The sequence below is a fragment of the Myotis myotis genome, unplaced genomic scaffold (assembly GCF_014108235.1).
Source record: "Myotis myotis isolate mMyoMyo1 unplaced genomic scaffold, mMyoMyo1.p scaffold_m19_p_3, whole genome shotgun sequence".
NCBI classification, from domain to species: domain Eukaryota; kingdom Metazoa; phylum Chordata; class Mammalia; order Chiroptera; family Vespertilionidae; genus Myotis; species Myotis myotis.
Window position 1 is genome coordinate 211,180,029 of NW_023416335.1, and position 17,351 is coordinate 211,197,379.

At 53.6% G+C, this 17,351-nt stretch overlaps 1 protein-coding gene across 1 annotated transcript in view; it reads right to left on the reverse strand.

Moving 5' to 3' along the window:
- Window positions 1–13,779, reverse strand: part of EFCAB6 (EF-hand calcium binding domain 6) — a 155,717-nt gene extending 141,938 nt beyond the window's left edge. The window contains exons 1-3 of the mRNA XM_036298810.1: window positions 13,681–13,779; window positions 12,439–12,601; window positions 6,435–6,532 (exon numbers count right to left, since the gene is read on the reverse strand). Coding sequence (XP_036154703.1) covers window positions 6,435–6,496 — 62 coding nt within the window. The 5' untranslated portion in view covers window positions 6,497–6,532; window positions 12,439–12,601; window positions 13,681–13,779. The remainder of the gene's footprint in view (window positions 1–6,434; window positions 6,533–12,438; window positions 12,602–13,680) is intronic.
- Between the last annotated feature and the right edge of the window lie 3,572 nt (window positions 13,780–17,351).

Genomic DNA, 17,351 nt, shown 5'->3' on the forward strand with positions numbered 1-17,351 from the left:
TAATGACATAATTTTGTATAATAAAAAACCCTACAGAAGACACACACGCCAAAAAAATACTATTAGAATAAACAACTACAGAAAGGTTATAGGATATAGGATCAATATACAAAAATCTATTGATTTTCTATATACCTGCAATAAACAATCTGAAAATAAAGTTAAGAGTACAATTCCATGCCCTAACCGGTTTGGCTCAATGGATAGAGCATTGGCCTACGGACTCAAGGGTCCCAGGTTCGATTCCGGTCAAGGGCATGTACCTTGGTTGCGGGCACATCCCCAGTGGGGAGGATGCAGGAGGCAGCTGGTTGATGTTTCTCTCTCATCAATGTTTCTAATTCTCTATCCCTCTCCCTTCTTCTCTGTAAAAAATCAGTAAAATATATTTTTTTTAAAAAAGAATACAATTCCATTTGAAGTAGGAAGCTGGGTCAGCAGCAGAAAGGATGGAGAGGTGGCTCAGGATTAACCCTTTGAGTGCCAACCAATATCCTAGGAACTATGCTAAAATTGCCAAGGCATTTTGAGTTAAGGTTTTTAAATTTTTTTCCCACATAAAGAGTGAACTACTGCCGAAACCGGTTTGGCTCAGTGGATAGAGCGTCGGCCTGTGGACTGAAGGATCCCAGGTTCGATTCCGGTCAAGGGCATGTACCTGGGTTGCGGGCACATCCCCAGTGGGGGATGTGTAGGAGGCGGCTGATCGATGTTTCTCTCTCATCGATGTTTCTGACTATCTCCCTTCCTCTCTGTAAAAAATCAATAAAATGTATTTTAAAAAAAAAAAAAGAGTGAACTACTAGCATCTAATAGTGACACTGCAGGAGGAGCGCAATAGCGCTCCCGGCACTTTTGGCGAAAGACAGGAAGAGCGCAATTGCACTCCCCAGCACTCTAGGGCAGGGGTCCTCAAACTTTTTAAACAGGGGGCCAGTTCCCTGTCCCTCAGACCGTTGGAGGGCCGGACTATAGTTTTAAAAAAAAACTATGAACAAATTCCTATGCACACTGCACATATCTTATTTTGAAGTAAAAAAACAAAACGGAAACAAATACAATATTTGTATTTGCATGTGGCCCGCGGGCCGGAGTTTGAGGACCCCTGCTCTAGGGGTTAAGGAAAGAGGATAGAGGACAAAATGGTTGTCTGGAGGAGCAGGCAAGCAGGAGAGTGGAGAGTGGGAGTTTGAAGAGCCCACCTGAGGTCTGTAGACATGAACCTCAGCCAGGACCAGTAGTGGAGAGTCGGGTTTAACCTGGGACAGGGTTCTGAAAGGCAAGTGTCCTGCAGCAAGGTGGGCGTGTGCAGGGGAGGTGACAGCGTGGGCAGGTGCTGCTCAGGAAGGAACACCGAGAATGCTGGGAATAATGGGCGTCACTGAGACCTCTGGCCAAGACTGAAGAGGTTAAGAGACAAGAAACTCAAGCTTAGGAAGAATTTGAGGAAAAAAAGTTATTCGAATTCCATTAGCATTTACTGGGGACTTACTTTGAGCCAGGAAAGGTGCCTAAGGTTTGTGAAAAGCTGTCATTTAACCCTCCCCACGCCCAATCCCTTTTCACACCTCCCATCTCAAGGTGAGGAAGCTGATGCTCAGAGCAGCACGCCATTCGCCCAGGACTGCACACCTGCTGCGCCCAGAGCCGGGCGGACGAGCGCTCTCCCTGCACCAGGTGCGTGGTCGGCAGTGGCCAAGGCTTCCTTTCCTCTTGCTTTCGGCAACATTAATGAGCAGCTCCTCAAAGGCGGCGAGAAGTCTGGCTGCCCACGCCGCACGCCCGGCCAGGAGCGCTCGCGGGGAGGACCTGCTGTAACTGCGTTCCTTACTGCATTTACTGCTCATGCAAATAACCGCTTTATTTTACCCATAAATTCACTGCCTAATAACAACAGACGTGCCAGGGCCTTGGCCTCCTGCCTATTACACCACCTGAGGAGCGAGATAATCACCCAGAAACGTACTGCCTGTTGTGCATTTTATTACTTGAATACAAAGTCATTCAATCCAAGAAACACTTAGTGGAAGACAGCGTGGAAAAAATCATCACCATGCGAGAAGTCATTCCCCCGGGGCTGCTGAGCGCACTGCGGGCGGGGCCCCTTCCGGCGGGGGGACGGGCCGGGTGACCTGTGGGGTCCCCCCCATGAGAATCCCACCAACAGCAGGACCAGAGAAGCTGCCGCGGCTTCCGTTACAGCGCGAACCCCAGGAGCCAAGCCTGCGCAGCTGGGAAAACGGAGCCTGTGTCTGTGTCCGACCCCGACATCCTCGGTGCAGCACGTCCCGAGCAACTAGGCTCCCAGGGCTCGCTCTCCAGCAAACCCTGCAGGCCCGGCGGGCGGGCGTGGCGGTGCAGGAAGAGAGGCGTGGCCCTCCCGGCCCTCCACAGCTCAGCATCCAACTCAGGATTTGAAGAATGGCAGCGTTTTCAAAACCAAGGAGAAGGGATCCCACGCTCGCCAGTTCCACGGATGCCGGTGCAGCAGCTCAGCGCCCCGCTGCCCCAGAGCTGCGGAGAGCGAACCGAATCCCCCATCCGGGGGTCAGACTGAGGGCCTTCCCAAGGGACGCCATCACCAGTGCCTCTCCCGGGGGCAGAGCTATCCACCTGTAGATTCCTCAAGCAGAAATAATGTGTTCTTATTGCTCTTACTACCATTATTTTTAAATGCGTTATTTTCCATTTTTAAAAATTAGTTTTAAAAGGCTGTTGAGACCGACAAGGAGCTTTAAAACAGTGGCTCTCAAATGTGGCCCCTGAACCAGCAGCATCAGAAATGCAAACCCTTAGGCCCCATCCAGACCAACCAGAGTCCCTGGGGTGGGCCCAGCCCTCCGTGTTTACAAGCTGAGCCACTGCAGAAGAGCCGGAAGCTGATCTGTAAGTACCTGCACGTAGTTTTTGATGGAGGCTCCTGTGTAAACTTCCCTGCTTACTATCGCAGTGACATAGACAGACCAGCAAGCCCAGCTGGCGCGGCTCAGTGGTTGAGCGCCGACCCATGCACCAAGAGGTCGCAGGTTCGATTCCCAGTCAGGGCACATGCACCGGGTGTGGGCTCCATGCCTGGTGGGGGTCGTGCAGGTGGCAGCCGATGACTGTTTGTCTCTCATTGATGTTTCTATCTCTCTTTCCCTCTCCCTTCCGCTCTCTCTAAAATCAATAAAAAAAAACTTTTAAAAAAAAAATCCCAGCGAATGTTACATTTAAGTGAGCCTGCTAGAGTCACCTTTCAATTACGAGCACCTGCTCTGTGACAACCTTGAGTTGGGTACTGTAACCACATTTTCAGAAGCAGAGGAATTAAACTCCAGAGAGAAAAGGTAAATTTATGCATAAGGCCAAGACCAAAACTCTCCTAAATTGAATCCCAGGCTCTCTGCTCAGTTGTGCTAGGAGTGTGTATGTGCGTGTGTGTGTGTCCACGTGATTTGTGTGCATTCTCATATAAACACATCACTAACAATGAAGTTCACATAGATTGGTAGAGTAATAAAATCTGTCTATCAATCCTCAAAAATGGACACCTTGCATTTGCCAAACAGTCTAACAATTCTGCAACCTACTCAAAGGACACGTAGAAAATGAAAAGTCATCTACAGAGACATCTCACCCAACACTAGGACGCCAGGGTTCGTACCCCCAGCTGGAAGCCCAACCCAGCCTCCCCACCCAGCCTCATACTTCTCCATGTCTCCAGGTTGGCTGGCAACCTGGTCTACGTTCTAAGCATAGGAGTTAGAAGCATGCACGCTGATTTACAAAGATCTTTCAAATGACAGGGTATCATAAAAACACTATAGCCAGTCATCTGAATTCTACTGAGCAGAAAAACCCGTGGTTGTAAGCTCACCTTATGCGGCACGAGGCTTATAAACATGGCCATCCCACGAGTCTGCACCCCAGCCGTCCTCACCGAGAGCCTCCCCTGCATCAGGGCTCCTCTACTCCCCACCCAGGCTGGCATCTTGCTCCCAAAGGTCATCTTAACAAACACTTTATCTGGCAGAGTAAATTTCAAGCCTATGCAATACACTACAGGACACACACACATTGCGACACACACACACACACACACACACACTGCAAGACTCACACACACACACACACACACACTGCAAGACACACACACACACACACTCACACACACACACACACACACACTCACACACACACACACACACTGCAAGCTCACACACACAGACTCAAAAATCAAACTCAGAACACAACGCGGACCTCAAAGTCAATACGCTTTCATGGAGTAACATCTCCTGTTGTAAGTGATAACTACACAGGCTGTGCTGAAACACAAGAACATGTTTAGGACAATGCTGAAAGGAAGAGGACAGGAAACACTATGAATACAATAATATAAGAATGTCTTTTCACAGATGGACAGGGTCTAGAAGATGTGACAAGAACAGCCATGTTGGGATGGTGGGGGCATCAGTATTTTTTTTTTTAATCCTCACCCGAGGATATTTTTCCAATGATTTTTAGAGAGAGTGGAAGAGAGAGGGAAAGAGAGAGAGAAACATCGATGTGAAAGAAACACATCAATTGGTTGCCTCCTGCACGCGGCTCACCACAGCCTGGAACAGGGTGGAGCCTGCAACTGAGGTACGTGCCCTTGACTGGAATTGAACCCAGAACCCTTGAGTCCGCAAGCTGACGCTCTATCCACTGAGCAACACTGGCCAGGGCAGTCTTTTTTATTTTAAATGCTCTTTAAGGGAGTGTATCTCAGCGTGTTCGCTGCAATATGCTCACAGGCAGCACCTGACTGAAGGGCTCCTGCCTCCTCTCCCTCCCCACCTGTCACTCTCCCACAGCCCCGGGCCCTCCGCCTGGGTCCTGCCCGCCCCCTCCCGACTCCTCTCCCCTTCGCTCCAGGTATGAACTCACCTCCTTAGAAAGGCCTCCCTGGTCCCCTGGTCCCCACCCCCCCGTGGGGCTAGCACAGCCCGTCCTCCCCTGCCCTGCACGTGCGACACTGGAAACTATACTTCTCATCTGGGAAATCAGAGACTTGGTCATAGGCTCCATGAAATAAAATGGTGTTTTTACACCCCTGTCCCCCCGGCCGGGAGTACCCAGCTCATCGCTGGCACTCCAAACGCATTCATCAAACTAATGAGTGAAGGATTTTCACAGCCCTGTCATTCAAACAGCGCTCCTCTCCCAACACGCACACGCACACACACACACCCTAGATATTGTTCATGGCCATCACTCTCGCCATCCAAGGCAGAGTTTCAGTGTCACCCATGATTCTCTCTTGTCCCTACACTGAGCACACGTGGCCGGCGACAGAAAGGGCTTCTTAGCACACATGACCTCAGGGTTGTTCGCTGGCGGCCTCCCTATCACACCACTGATGCCGCGAGAGCAGGGGCCTCACCTGAGGATGATGGTCTACCAGGGGTCGGCAAACTGCGGCTCGGCAAACCGAAGCTCGAGAGCCACATGTGGCTCTTTGGCCCCATGGGCCACGAAGTTTCAATTGCACTGTACATGTGCGCCCGCACGTGGTATTTTGTGGAAGAGCCTCACTCAAGGGGCCAAAGAGCTGCATGTGGCTCACAAGCCGCGGTTTGCCAACCATGGGAATGGATGGGATGCGAGTTTTGAGGGTTGAGTGTTGTGCTCATTTTCTCAGCCTGAATGCCTGCGGCCCCAGAATACGGATCCTAAAGCAAAGCTTACGGGGCTATTTGTAATGTGCTCCCTCGCATGCAGAAAGGGCCTCGGAAATCACTCCCACCTCCTGTGATGACAGATACGGCATTGGGCCAGGGGAAACTAGTCATGTCAGGGAACGGGCCGCGCTTGGCGGCTGTCAATCCCTGGTGCCCGCCGCAGAAACAGTTTGACTGGCAGCCTTCTGCGATGGCAGGGCTGGAAACCATTCCGTTCTGCCAGCTCCGGAGCCACAGGAGCGACAGGAGCCGGTAGCACATCCTATTTATAGCTCGCCAGGCGGCAGGCGCTCGGGCGGGGGAGGGAGGCTGGGGTTGCAGCCCGCAGTGCGGGAGGCTGCTGCCCCCTAGAGCAGCCCCGACGTCCCGCGAAGGAACCACAGCTGCCCGAGGCCCGCAGCACGGCCACCGCATCACTCTCTGAACTCCCCGTGGCTAATGTCTGCAGGCCTGTTGGGCACCAAATTAAGGAATTCAGTCTTCAAACCTATCAGCCGTTGCTTCCTGATACGATAAATACTAGTATGTCAGTCCCCAGACAACCTTGGCACAAAAGCCAGCATTTAGCGCGCTGGCAGCGTGGCGGACTCGAGCCGGGAGTGACAACGGCATCCTGATCGCCGGCAGCACTTCCTTCCTGAGGCCCGACACCCGGCACAGCACACACATCGGCGGCGACGTGACCCTGAGCCGCCAGCGGACACAGGTGCGGGAGAAGCGGGGTCTCACCTGGCCTTGGTACTGCCTGGTTTGGTGCTGTTGACGTTTGTTTTCATGCCATTTCGTTTCATTTCCTTCCAGATAAACTATTTCTGAATTTGTGTATTCTGAAAAATAAGAGAGCAACGGGGTTAGCACAGAATGGCAGGCAGATGTCCTTCTTTAGCTTCTCGGGCCACAAGGCCAGAGCCTTTGGGTCTGCAAGGAAATCCAGTGATACTGCCGCCTACTAAAGAGGGTCGAGCCCCCAGGCAGATCCTCCATGTGAACTTCACTCCAGATGTCAGCTTTCCCAGGCGGGGAGCTGATGTCAGAGCTCCTCTTCCCATATCTCCATCACACACACACACACACACACACCACATACACATACTACACACACACATGCCACGTACACATACTATACACACACACACCACATACACAAACCCTGCATACACACCCCACGCACATCACACATACACAACCACACACACACACCCCTACTGCGGTCCCCTCTATTTTCCTCATATCAGCCAGAATCATCATTTTAAAATGCTGATCTTGTGCCCAGCTGGCATGGCTCAGTGGTTGAGCATTGACCTATGACTCAAGAGGTCACAGTTCAATTCCTGGTCAGGGCACATGCCCAGGTTGTGGGCTCGATCCCCAGTTCGGGGCGTGCAGGAGGCAGCCAATCAATGATTCTCTCTGGTCATTGATGTTTCTCTCTCTCTCTCTCTCTCTCTCTCTCTCTCTCTCTCTCTCTCTCCCTCCCCCCCCCCCCTCCCTTTCTTTCTCTGAAATCAATAAAAACATATATTTTAAAAAAACACAAGACTTGGTTCAATGAATGGTGCATCTTGTGGAAGGTACTGAATTTAGAGAAAAAAAATGCTGATCTCGTGTTACTTCCTCGCTTTACAAATTCCAATTGCTTCCTGTGGCCCTTAGAATAAAGACCAGGGTCCTTCATGGTGTCACAAGGCCTATGGGCGGGCTGGGCCTGCCTCTCCGGCTCTGTCCTCTCCTGGGTTCTCTGTGCGGCGACCGCACCGGCCCCTGGCAGTCCCTCCGATGAGGCCTCCCACGGGAAAGCTTTCTCCCGTGTGCAGCAGCCCCCTGCCCAGACCACTCCTCCTCCTTCCCTCTGCCTCTGGGTCCTTCCTCCTCCCAGAGATCCGCAGGATCTCCTGGAGGGCTCGTCAGACACCCACGGCTGCCCCTCCGCCAGGTCCTGGGTGGGGGTGGGCCCGAGAATCTCCTCGCTGACAGCTCCCAGGTCATGCTGGTGCTGAGAACCCGGCCACGTGTCTGGGTGCAGTCACTTCCTCAGGAGCCGTGACACCCGCACGCTAGGTGGGCCCCACGACACCCCACGAGGACCGCCCTAACCCTGGGAGCCCGCAGCCAGTTGCAGTGGCGTGTCTACCTGTGAGTATTCAACCAATGCCTGTCTCCGGCGCGGGTCCCAGGCAGGGCCTCGAGTTCCGAGGCGTTCACCCCCGAGGGAAGGAACGCGTTTGCTTCCACCCCTGCCCCTGGGCCGGTTAGAGCAGCAGTCCCTGCCTCCGGCCTCCTGCCCTCTAAGCAATCAGCACGCACCGTCAATTTTACCAGGAAAACACCTCGCCCACGGACTCTCTGCCCTCCGCCCCATGTCGCTGCTCTGATCCTCACTGGTCTGGATTAAGAAATAGCCCTTAAGCTCCTTCCCGGCCTCCACTCCCCCCCATCCTCCTCTGCTGCCAGGCTTCATCTCGCTAAAGCACAGACGCAGTTACGTTACTCCTTGGCTTGAGGGCACGCAATGCAAAACACACGTGTTACATTCTCAGAGAACTATGCACAAAGGAGAACATGAGAGCCTGTCCGCGCTGGGCTGCGGCTTAGACCCCGGTTGTGCTCCCTGCACGTTGGCTGTTCTGTGAGACGGTACCACTGAGGGGAAGGGAGGACACACTGGGCCTCCCTGCACTAATTCTGCAACATTTTTGTGGGTCTAAATTTTTTTAAGTTAAAAAAAAATACTCCACACTCTCCAGAGCAGAAGATCATCACATCATTAACAACCTGGCTCCAGGAGACCCCCCCAGGCACCCCAGTGCCTCACACACCGCACTACTGCAGTCCTCCCAACGTGCCCCGTGGCCCCTCACCTCCCAACGCGCCCCGTGGCCCCTCACCTCCCAACATGCCCCGTGGCCCCTCACCTAACAAAATGCCCCGTGGCTCACCTCCCAACATGCCCCTTGGCTCACCTCCAACATGCCCCGTGGCTCACCTCCCAACGTGCCCCGTGGCCCCTCACCTCCCAACATGCCCCGTGGCTCACCTCCCAACGTGCCCCGTGGCCCCTCACCTCCCAACATGCCCCGTGGCTCATCTCCCAACGTGCCCATGGCCCCTCACCTCCCAACACGCCCCGTGGCCCCTCACCTCCTCACCTCCCAACGTGCCCCGTGGCTCACCTCCCAATGCGCCCCGTGGCCCCTCACCTCCGCGTGTGGTTCACTCTTTTGCTGGAATTCCCTTCTCCTTTTCTGCCTGGCACACTCCCACTCATCTTTCGAGATGGAGAAGGGAGCCCTCCTGCGGAGGCCCTCCTACCCTTGCCTCCTTAAACGAACCAGCCAGGCCTTTCCAGAAAACGTGGCCTTACAGTTTCGTTCTGCACCCGTCACTCCATTACTTTGCTGTGGGGCGGGGGACATATGTGTACGGTGTTAGCTCCTCCCAGCCCGTCCCCCAGTTCTGCCGCCATGTTCACTTCGGTTCTCCGCTCCCATGCTCCGCGCTAGGCTGTGTAGCAGCCCCCCCAGCGGAGAATCGGCAGCACCCAGCCTCCTGGACCAGCACCTGCTGCACAGCCTGGTGCGCAGTGAGCACTCCATTAACCTCCTCTCGATGGACCGCCGCTCTCAATGCCAAGGACTGGGAGGGCAAGAAGCGCGGGCTACTCTGACCCTGCCTTTGGCAGCTGAACAATGTCCTGACCGTGAGCAAGGCAGTGACGCGTCCTGTAGGTCAAGCCTGACTTCCCACCACCCTCAGCTGAGGCTGCCTAAACAGAGAGAATTCGAAGGCCTCAGCGCACTCGGGATTGCCGCACAGCGTGGGAAAGTGGACATCCGCCAGGATTCTAAGACCACTGCCCCCAAAGAAGCACCAAGTCACAGAGCATCACAGACACTCCTAACCACAGGCGGGGGCACGGACAGGCGGCGATTTCACCTGTACATGTACTTGCCACGCACGTCCTGAGGTCCAGTTCCTGACAGATGCTATTTATACCAGAATCGTAACCAACGTGCCATCCATCTGCCTGGCCATCAAGAAAGCGTAATTCCACACCCCACAGAAAAATGTGTGCGGCCCAGCAGAAGCGGCATCGGCAGCGGAAACTGTTGGAACTGTATCGCGGGGAAGTTATCACCTGACTAAATTGGGAAACGGTGCAAGCAACACAGATGATTCTGGCAGTTAAATCCAAATCCTTGAGAAAAATCTTCCCTGTGTCCATTCTGCCATCAAATGGATGGTCTGTTCGGTTCTGGGACACATCACCCTGGTAAGTTCCCTCCTTGGCCTTCCATGTCCTCAGTCATTTGCTGAGCATCTCCGGGGGAGGGGGGGGGCGCGGGGGGGGGGGGAGCAGGGGGGATGAAGAATTTGGAGTAAAAAAAAAACATGGAGTCAAACTGGCTCCACTACCTTCTGTGCAGTTGCCAGTGAACTAACCCCCGCCGGACTGTCTCCTCATCTGCAACATGGAAATAATCTTTCTCTTTAGAGCAAGTATTCCAGCCTGGGACCTGGGGGCGGGTCCATGTGTGCTTCCATGGAACTTGCAAGTCTCAGAGACTGAATAGTAAGCGTGTGACATGATTTTTCTAAAAAGAGGATGCATTACTTCCACCAGCTTCTCCAAGGGCAAGTGACACCCCTCCCCCCAACACTCTAAAGGCTGTCAGAGGGTCACAGATACTGTCGCTAAAGCGCCTGACACACAGGGGCTGTGTCCAGTATTTGGTGGCTGTTATTAAGTTTAGGTCCTGGGAAGGGACAGAAAGATAAGTCAGACCCCAGGGCAGAAGGCAGGGAGACAGTTCCAGGGGAAGGTGTTGAGTGTCGTCTCAGGGATGTTTAGGCCAACACAGGAGGGCGAACCAAAGTCAGTGCCGAGAAGCCAGCAGGAGAGAGTGACCAGGTGGAGGCCCGGCTGCGCCAGGTCAGCGCCTGGCCACCACTGAGGTGTCCTCGACGCCTAGACAGGACTTGGCACACGGCCGGTGCCCAGCGAACAATCGTGAAATAAGCAGACGAGTGAGGGAGACCAACCCAGGGGACAGGATAACACGTGTCCCAATCCCTCGGGGAAAAACAAAATTCCGAAGGTGTTACTGAAAAGTACTGATTTGATATTCAAAATCACGTTACGATTCCCCTGCAAATGTGATGGTCCACGCTCTCCCCTAAAGAGTGAGGACCCCGGGCCCACGCCTCCGTCACTCAGCGGTCCCCGAGCCCTCGTGGGCGTTGTGATGAAACCCAAGAATTCTGCCTTCCAGACCAGCGGTTAGAAAAGCTTCATTTTTTTTCCCAGAGGAATTCAAATGCCTTATTTGCCTGGACAAAATTAATTCAATTTCTTTCTTTTTGTTTTAATTTTCTTTCTCCTTGAGTTCAAGAAGCTGAGAGCTGAATGTGTAGCCCAACGGTTTTACCCACTATGGATGGTCGGAGTGTTTTTGTTTCTCCAGACACTACTTTCCCATCCAATCTGTACTGGGCGTGACCCTGACTTCTGTGTTTTTATTTTCGGTATCGTATGTGTTCTCACGGTCATCTCAAAGCTTCAGTGGGACGTACAGAGTATTGACGTGAACACTGAACACTAGCACCGCGTCCTGGAGTACTAGGCACGAACACCGGGTCTGGGCCACGGCCCAGTAGCTCAGTGGTTTAGAGCTCTTGCTCACACACCAAGGTTTCGAGGTTTGATCCCCGGTCAAGACACGTACAAGAATCAATCAGTGAATGAATAAATAAGTGGAACAAATCAATGTCTGTCTGTCTCTCTCTCTCTCTAAAATCAATAAAACGATTTTTAGGGGAGGCAGGCCTGGAGGAGAGGCTGCACCCTACCATTTGTCTGCTTTGTAGCCCCTTAACTGCCCTGCAAAATGGAAAGAGTAACCACTTTTTCATAAGCAGCTGATGAGGACTCAATTTTTTTTAAATGTATTTGAGCCTGGAATAGAGTAAGTGCTCCATGAGGAGCTCCAGGAATAGCAGTCGCAGCTGCAGGTCTCGCGGCAGCAGGAAAGCTGCAAACACGTGGAGCGAAGAAATAACGGTGCCCCTGACGCCCAGCAAACAGAACCGAACAGCGGTCAAAGGTCAGAACCAAGAGGAACGCGAGGGACATAAACCCTCTCGTACTGGAAGGGCCTCCTGTTCCTGTGTTCTCTCTATTCACGCTTGCTCAGACCTGCCCCTCCCCTTCCCACCTGCTCTTCTGAACGGTGTGGACATCCGGGGCAGCGCTGCACTGAACGTGAGTCCATCTTTAAGTAGCACCAGAGTCCAGTCGATGTGATGTTGCACGCCTACATCTGGGCACTTTTGGATAAACACACTTTACGGGAGGGAAGCAACGGTTACCTCCCTGTCCCAGCCGCGGCTCCTCGTCTGCATCACACAGCTTGTGCTCCCATCCTGGCGGAGGCAGGAGGCAGCCAGGAAAACCTGCCGGGGCTCCCACCACCCACTAGCCCGGAACATTCACTCTCCGTTTTTTAAATATGTTTTTATTGATTTCAGGGAGAGGAAGGGAGAGAGGGACAGAAACATCCATGATGAGAGAGAATCATGGATGGGCTGCCTCCTGCACGCCCCACACTGGGGATCGAACCCGCAACCCGGGCCTGTGCCCTGACCGGGAATCGGATCGTGGCCTCCCAGTGCATTAGGTCCACCCTCAACCCCGAGCCACGCCGGCCGGGCCGCAACAGTCAACCTCGATACACACCTGCAAAGCAGCTTCAGTGAAGCCATCGGCTTGTTACCAGCCAGCGGCCGCCCGGGAGATCCCTGCTGGGGGCGGGCACCCGCCTGCGCACCATCCTCCCGGCACTGGTTCGGGCTCCAGGTGCCCGTCAGCCCAGGGCGTCAGCATGGGGAGCAGCAGACGGCTGGAAAGGGCAGACACAGGCGGAGGCCAGCGTAAAGTCTCCGGTAAGCACTTGTGTTTTCCTTTTCATTGTTGACACTACTGCCCATGTTCCTGTCTCCCCCCACCCCCTCCACGCAGCTCCCACCCACTCGGATGAGCATTATTTGACAAACATCCACAGCACCTGCTGTGAGCCAACGCTAAACTGGGTGCCTGCTTCACTTCCCAATTCCCGGGACATGACCGACCGGATGTATGTTGCACGGAAAACAGGGAATAAAAGAGATGAAGGAACTGCAGTGGGTGAAAGTCTAATTTTTTTTTTTTTACAGCATTTCTGTAAATCTACCCATGGTAGAGGCACCTTCTTAAGAAACATTAAAATACTCCTCTTGGAAGCGATGTCTCGATGGTCTTAAGTTTTGTGAAAGCCAATATTTCACAAAGCGCCTCCGGACAAAATTTCTGGGGAATAACTATGGAGGGGAGGGGGTGGTGTCTGAGGAGAAAGAATGTTCTAGAAAGACCTGAGATTTCTTTTTTTTTTTTTGGACCCGGGACAGAGTGCCGAGTTTGAATTCTGGCTTTGCAACCTCCTGGCTGTATGGCTTTTGGACAACCGCCCTCACCCCATCGGGCGCTAGTCCTCACCCAGGAGGTGGCGGTAACCACGACACAGTCAAGGTGGGAACAGAAAAACAAGGGGCGTGGAACAGTCTGTAAATGGGAGCAACTCGAGGCATTACCGCGCGTTTCCCACGTGACCTCACAGATCCAGGGAGGGGAGGTCCCCCCTTCCACGTTGTTGATAACCTGTCTTCCCCAGATACCACGTCAGCTGCGCGGGGGCCACGCCATCCTATTCACCTACGCCGCCCACCCCGCGCTCGGCACCTGCAGGCGCACCACCCACACGTGGGAAAGCCAGCACCGGCCCTTCACCGCGGACGGGGAGGGGAACCCCCGTGCCCCCGGAGCGGGCAGCCGCCCTCCCGGAGCTGTGGGGCCTTCAGGTCTGCCCGCCGGCCCCCTGCTCGGCCCTCCGCCGCCCCTGCGGCTCGCGCGCGGGCTCCGGGGGCCGCGGCCATGCCGCCTTACCCGCGCCCGCGTCCAGTTCTCCTCCTCGCGGGGCCACTAGAGCGCGCAGCGAGCCGCCGGGCGCGGAGGCCCAGCCCACTCCGGGACGCTGTTGCCGGGGCGACGACGACGCTCGCTGACTGGAGACTGTTTCTCCGCACTCGGGAATAAGCCGTGTTCCGATTGGCCAGGTCGACTACGGAGCGCGCAGGGACGGGGCCCGGGCCGCGCACTGGCTCCGCCCCCGACGGAAGGGACTTCCGCCGGAAGTCGTGTCCTCACGCGGCGGGAACGTGCCTGACGACGGGCCGCGAGAAAGCGGGTTTCTGTTAAGAGGGCTTCGCGCGAGGAGCGGGCGGTTGGACTGGTCGCGCGGAGCCGCCGGGAGCCGCGTGTCTGGTGGGAGGCAGCCGCCTCCTGGGAAGCCCTCCTCACCTGTGCACACCAAGCACACCCACTCGGGGTCTGCCCTCGGCGGAGGGAGGGGTTTTCAGAGCCCGGCCGCGTGCTACAGCTTCCCAAACGGCAGCACTTAGTCTTAGAGCCATTGCGACTGTCGCACTGATGGGCATGGCTACTGTGCCCGGCGGCCTCCTCCGGGAGAGGACAGCCCTGCGGGGGGGACCAGCTCGCGTGGCCCGCAGCTTAGCCTCAGCCCCGCCGGCCTCACCAGGGCTGCCTTCAGGACCAGCCGCCAGGGGAGCGGGTGCTGTCCGCATCCGCAGGCAGAGTGGGAACTCCGCAGGTCACGTGACCATCATCCTGGCAATGGCAGCAGCTGTCGCTGGCCTCAGGGAGCGCTTCCCTTTGCCGGGTCCCCATCCAGGTGCGTCACTTGCCGTGTAATCTGCACTGATCGGCACAGCAGCCCTACGAGGAAGGCGCCATGGTTATCCCCGTTTCACGTTTAGGAGACGGAGGCACCGGGAGGGTCTTCTGCGCAAGGACTCACAGCTGCTCAGTGGCCGAAGCAGAGCGAGAACCCAGGCAGCCTCGGGCCCCGGGTGCGCTCTGAAGCCCCTGCCATGCCGCCCCTTGCGGAGCGAGGTTCTGCCGGCGGAGGAACGCCCTCCCCGCGGTTCTGTCCGCGGATAAATCGCAGGGCGCCCTGCTGAGTCCTGGGGCGGGGCGGGGGCGGTGTTTTAGGGCCCTGCTCAGCCCTGGGACTGCACGGCTGGTGGCTAGTTCTACTCCACCGAGAGTCATTTCCGACGCTTTCTCTCCTGGGGTCGGCTCGCTTCGGTGAACGGCCTCCCCTCCGTTCTCGCTGAAAACAAAAAGGGACCCATAAGAATAGAACATGCACCTGCTTTGGCAACGTTTCTGCTTTTGCTCAGGTTCCAAAAGATGAAAGGGGAATATTCACAGAGGCGGGTTCCCCCGCTGGCGCCCTGAATCCCACCCCCATTTGCCTGGACTTCCTCGCGTCGGTCGCCGGTTCGGTGTGATCTGGGAAGCCCTGGTGTCCGGATCCTTGCCGAGAGCCCAGAATCGCCAGAACTGTTTTCGTAGCAATGCCAAGACGGTTCACTTCTGTTTTTGAGGAGCGTGCAGTAGGGTTTTCCGGAAGCTACGTGATGTGTGATGTGGCAACAGATTGGATGCAGGAGCAGGTAGGAGAATTCAGCAGTCTGCTGCTAAGCTGGCATTAAAGAGGCTTTTAATTCGGTCAAATTTGTTTGTTCATTGTGTTGTCGGGATTTTCCATTTCTCTACTAATTTTTGTTGTTGCTGTTTTTCCCTTGAGTTTCTGAGAGAGATGACACTATAAGTTGTATTTAGTGTGGGTCTGCTCACAGTAAATTGATTCCATCTTTATTTTTTTAAAAAGATATATTTCTGTGTTGATTTCAGAGAGGAAGGGAAAGGGAGAGAGAAACATCAATGATGAGAGAGAATCATTGATCGGCTGCCTCCTGCACACCCCACACTGGGGATCAGGCCTGCAACCCAGGCATGTGCCCTTGGCCAGCATCGAACCCAGGACCCTTCAGTCCGCAGGCTGACGCTCTACCCACTGAGCCAAGCCGGCTAGGGCAATTCCGTCTTTATTTATCTGAAAACCTTCATTCACCTTTAGGATATTTTCTTGAGTATAGAACTCCAGGTCTGCAGATATTTTTGCTCAGCCTCTTTTTTTTTTTAAATATATTTTATTGATTTTTTACAGAGAGGAAGGGAGAGGGATAGAGAGTCAGAAACATCGATGAGAGAGAAATATCGATCAGCTGCCTTTTGCACACTCCTCACTGAGTATGTGCCCGCAACCAAGGTACATGCCTTTAACCGGAATCAAACGTGGGACCCTTGAGTCCACAGGCCAACGCTCTATCCACTGAGCCAAACTGGCTAGGGCTTTGCTCAGCCTCTTAACAATGCTATGTCCTGGCTTCCATCATTTCTGTTGCAAAATCTGCTGTTTGTGTAACTGTTATTCTTTCCTAAGTAATGTATCTTTCTTTTCTCTGGAAAATTTTAAGATGTGCCTAGCTGTGGTTTTGCTTTTTTTTTTTTTAATATATTTTTGTTGATTTCAAAAGGAAGGGAGAGAGAGATCGAAACTTCAATGTGAGAGAGAATCATTGATCAGCTGCCTCCTGCACACCCCCTACTGGGGACTGAGCCCACAACCCAGGCATGTGCCCTAACAGGGAATAGAACCACAACTTCCTGGTTGATGGGCCGACACTCAACCACCGAACCACACCGGCTGGCCTTGGTTTTGTCTTTACCCTGCTTGGGTTTGTAGGCTATCTTGAATCTGTGGCTTAGTGTCTTTCATCAGTTTTGGAAAATTCTCAGCCAGGATCACCTCAGATATTGCGGTGCCCATTTACTCTTCTCTTTCTGTGACTCTGAGCCACAAGGACTTGTTCACATCACACTAGGGCAGTTGTTTTAAAAAACACATTCTGAGGCTATTTGTAATCTCCAGGATTATCTCATTGGGTTGGATTTTTGGGAGACCTATTTCAAATAACACCTGACACATCCAACGCCAAAAAATGTAATGGCATGGCACTAGGGATTTCTAACTCTGTGTTTCAGTTCCTCTGTCTCCAGTCCCATCGGGCGTCCTCTTGTTCAGAATCATCAATATTTGGGGTAATTGTTGTTCCAAGTGAGATAACAAGCTGCTCCGTGAGAATCTTTGCAAGCATTCTTGTTTTTAGCAACACTTCTCTCTGAGGGAACATTGTACGTGAAAAACCCTGACTTATAGTTGGCTGTGTGAGCAAATATGGGACTTAATAAACGTCTTTGAACCAACCTGAACTCAGTGAAACTTAAGTGATGTATGCTCGGGTCCAGAGTCCAGAACTGGGAAGCTAGAAATCTGCGCTTCCTTCCTTGCTCACGAGGATTTTTCCATGTACCTAGATGACTGATTAGACCAGCCTGTCATGAGAGTTTGAAGTGTAATTCTTTTTTCCCTAAGAGCATCTTCACTCTAGAGCAGCCGTGGGCAAACTACGGCCCGTTTGAAATGAATAAACTAAAAAAAAAAAAAGACCGTACCCTTTTATGTAATGATGTTTACTTTGAATTTATATTAGTTCACAGAAACACTCCATCCATGCTTTTTTCCGGCCCTCTGGTCCAGTTTAAGAACCCATTGTGGCCCTCGAGTCAAAAGTTTGCCCACCCCTGCTCTAGAATGTTCTCCCTGACCCTGGAAATTCCCCACTTCC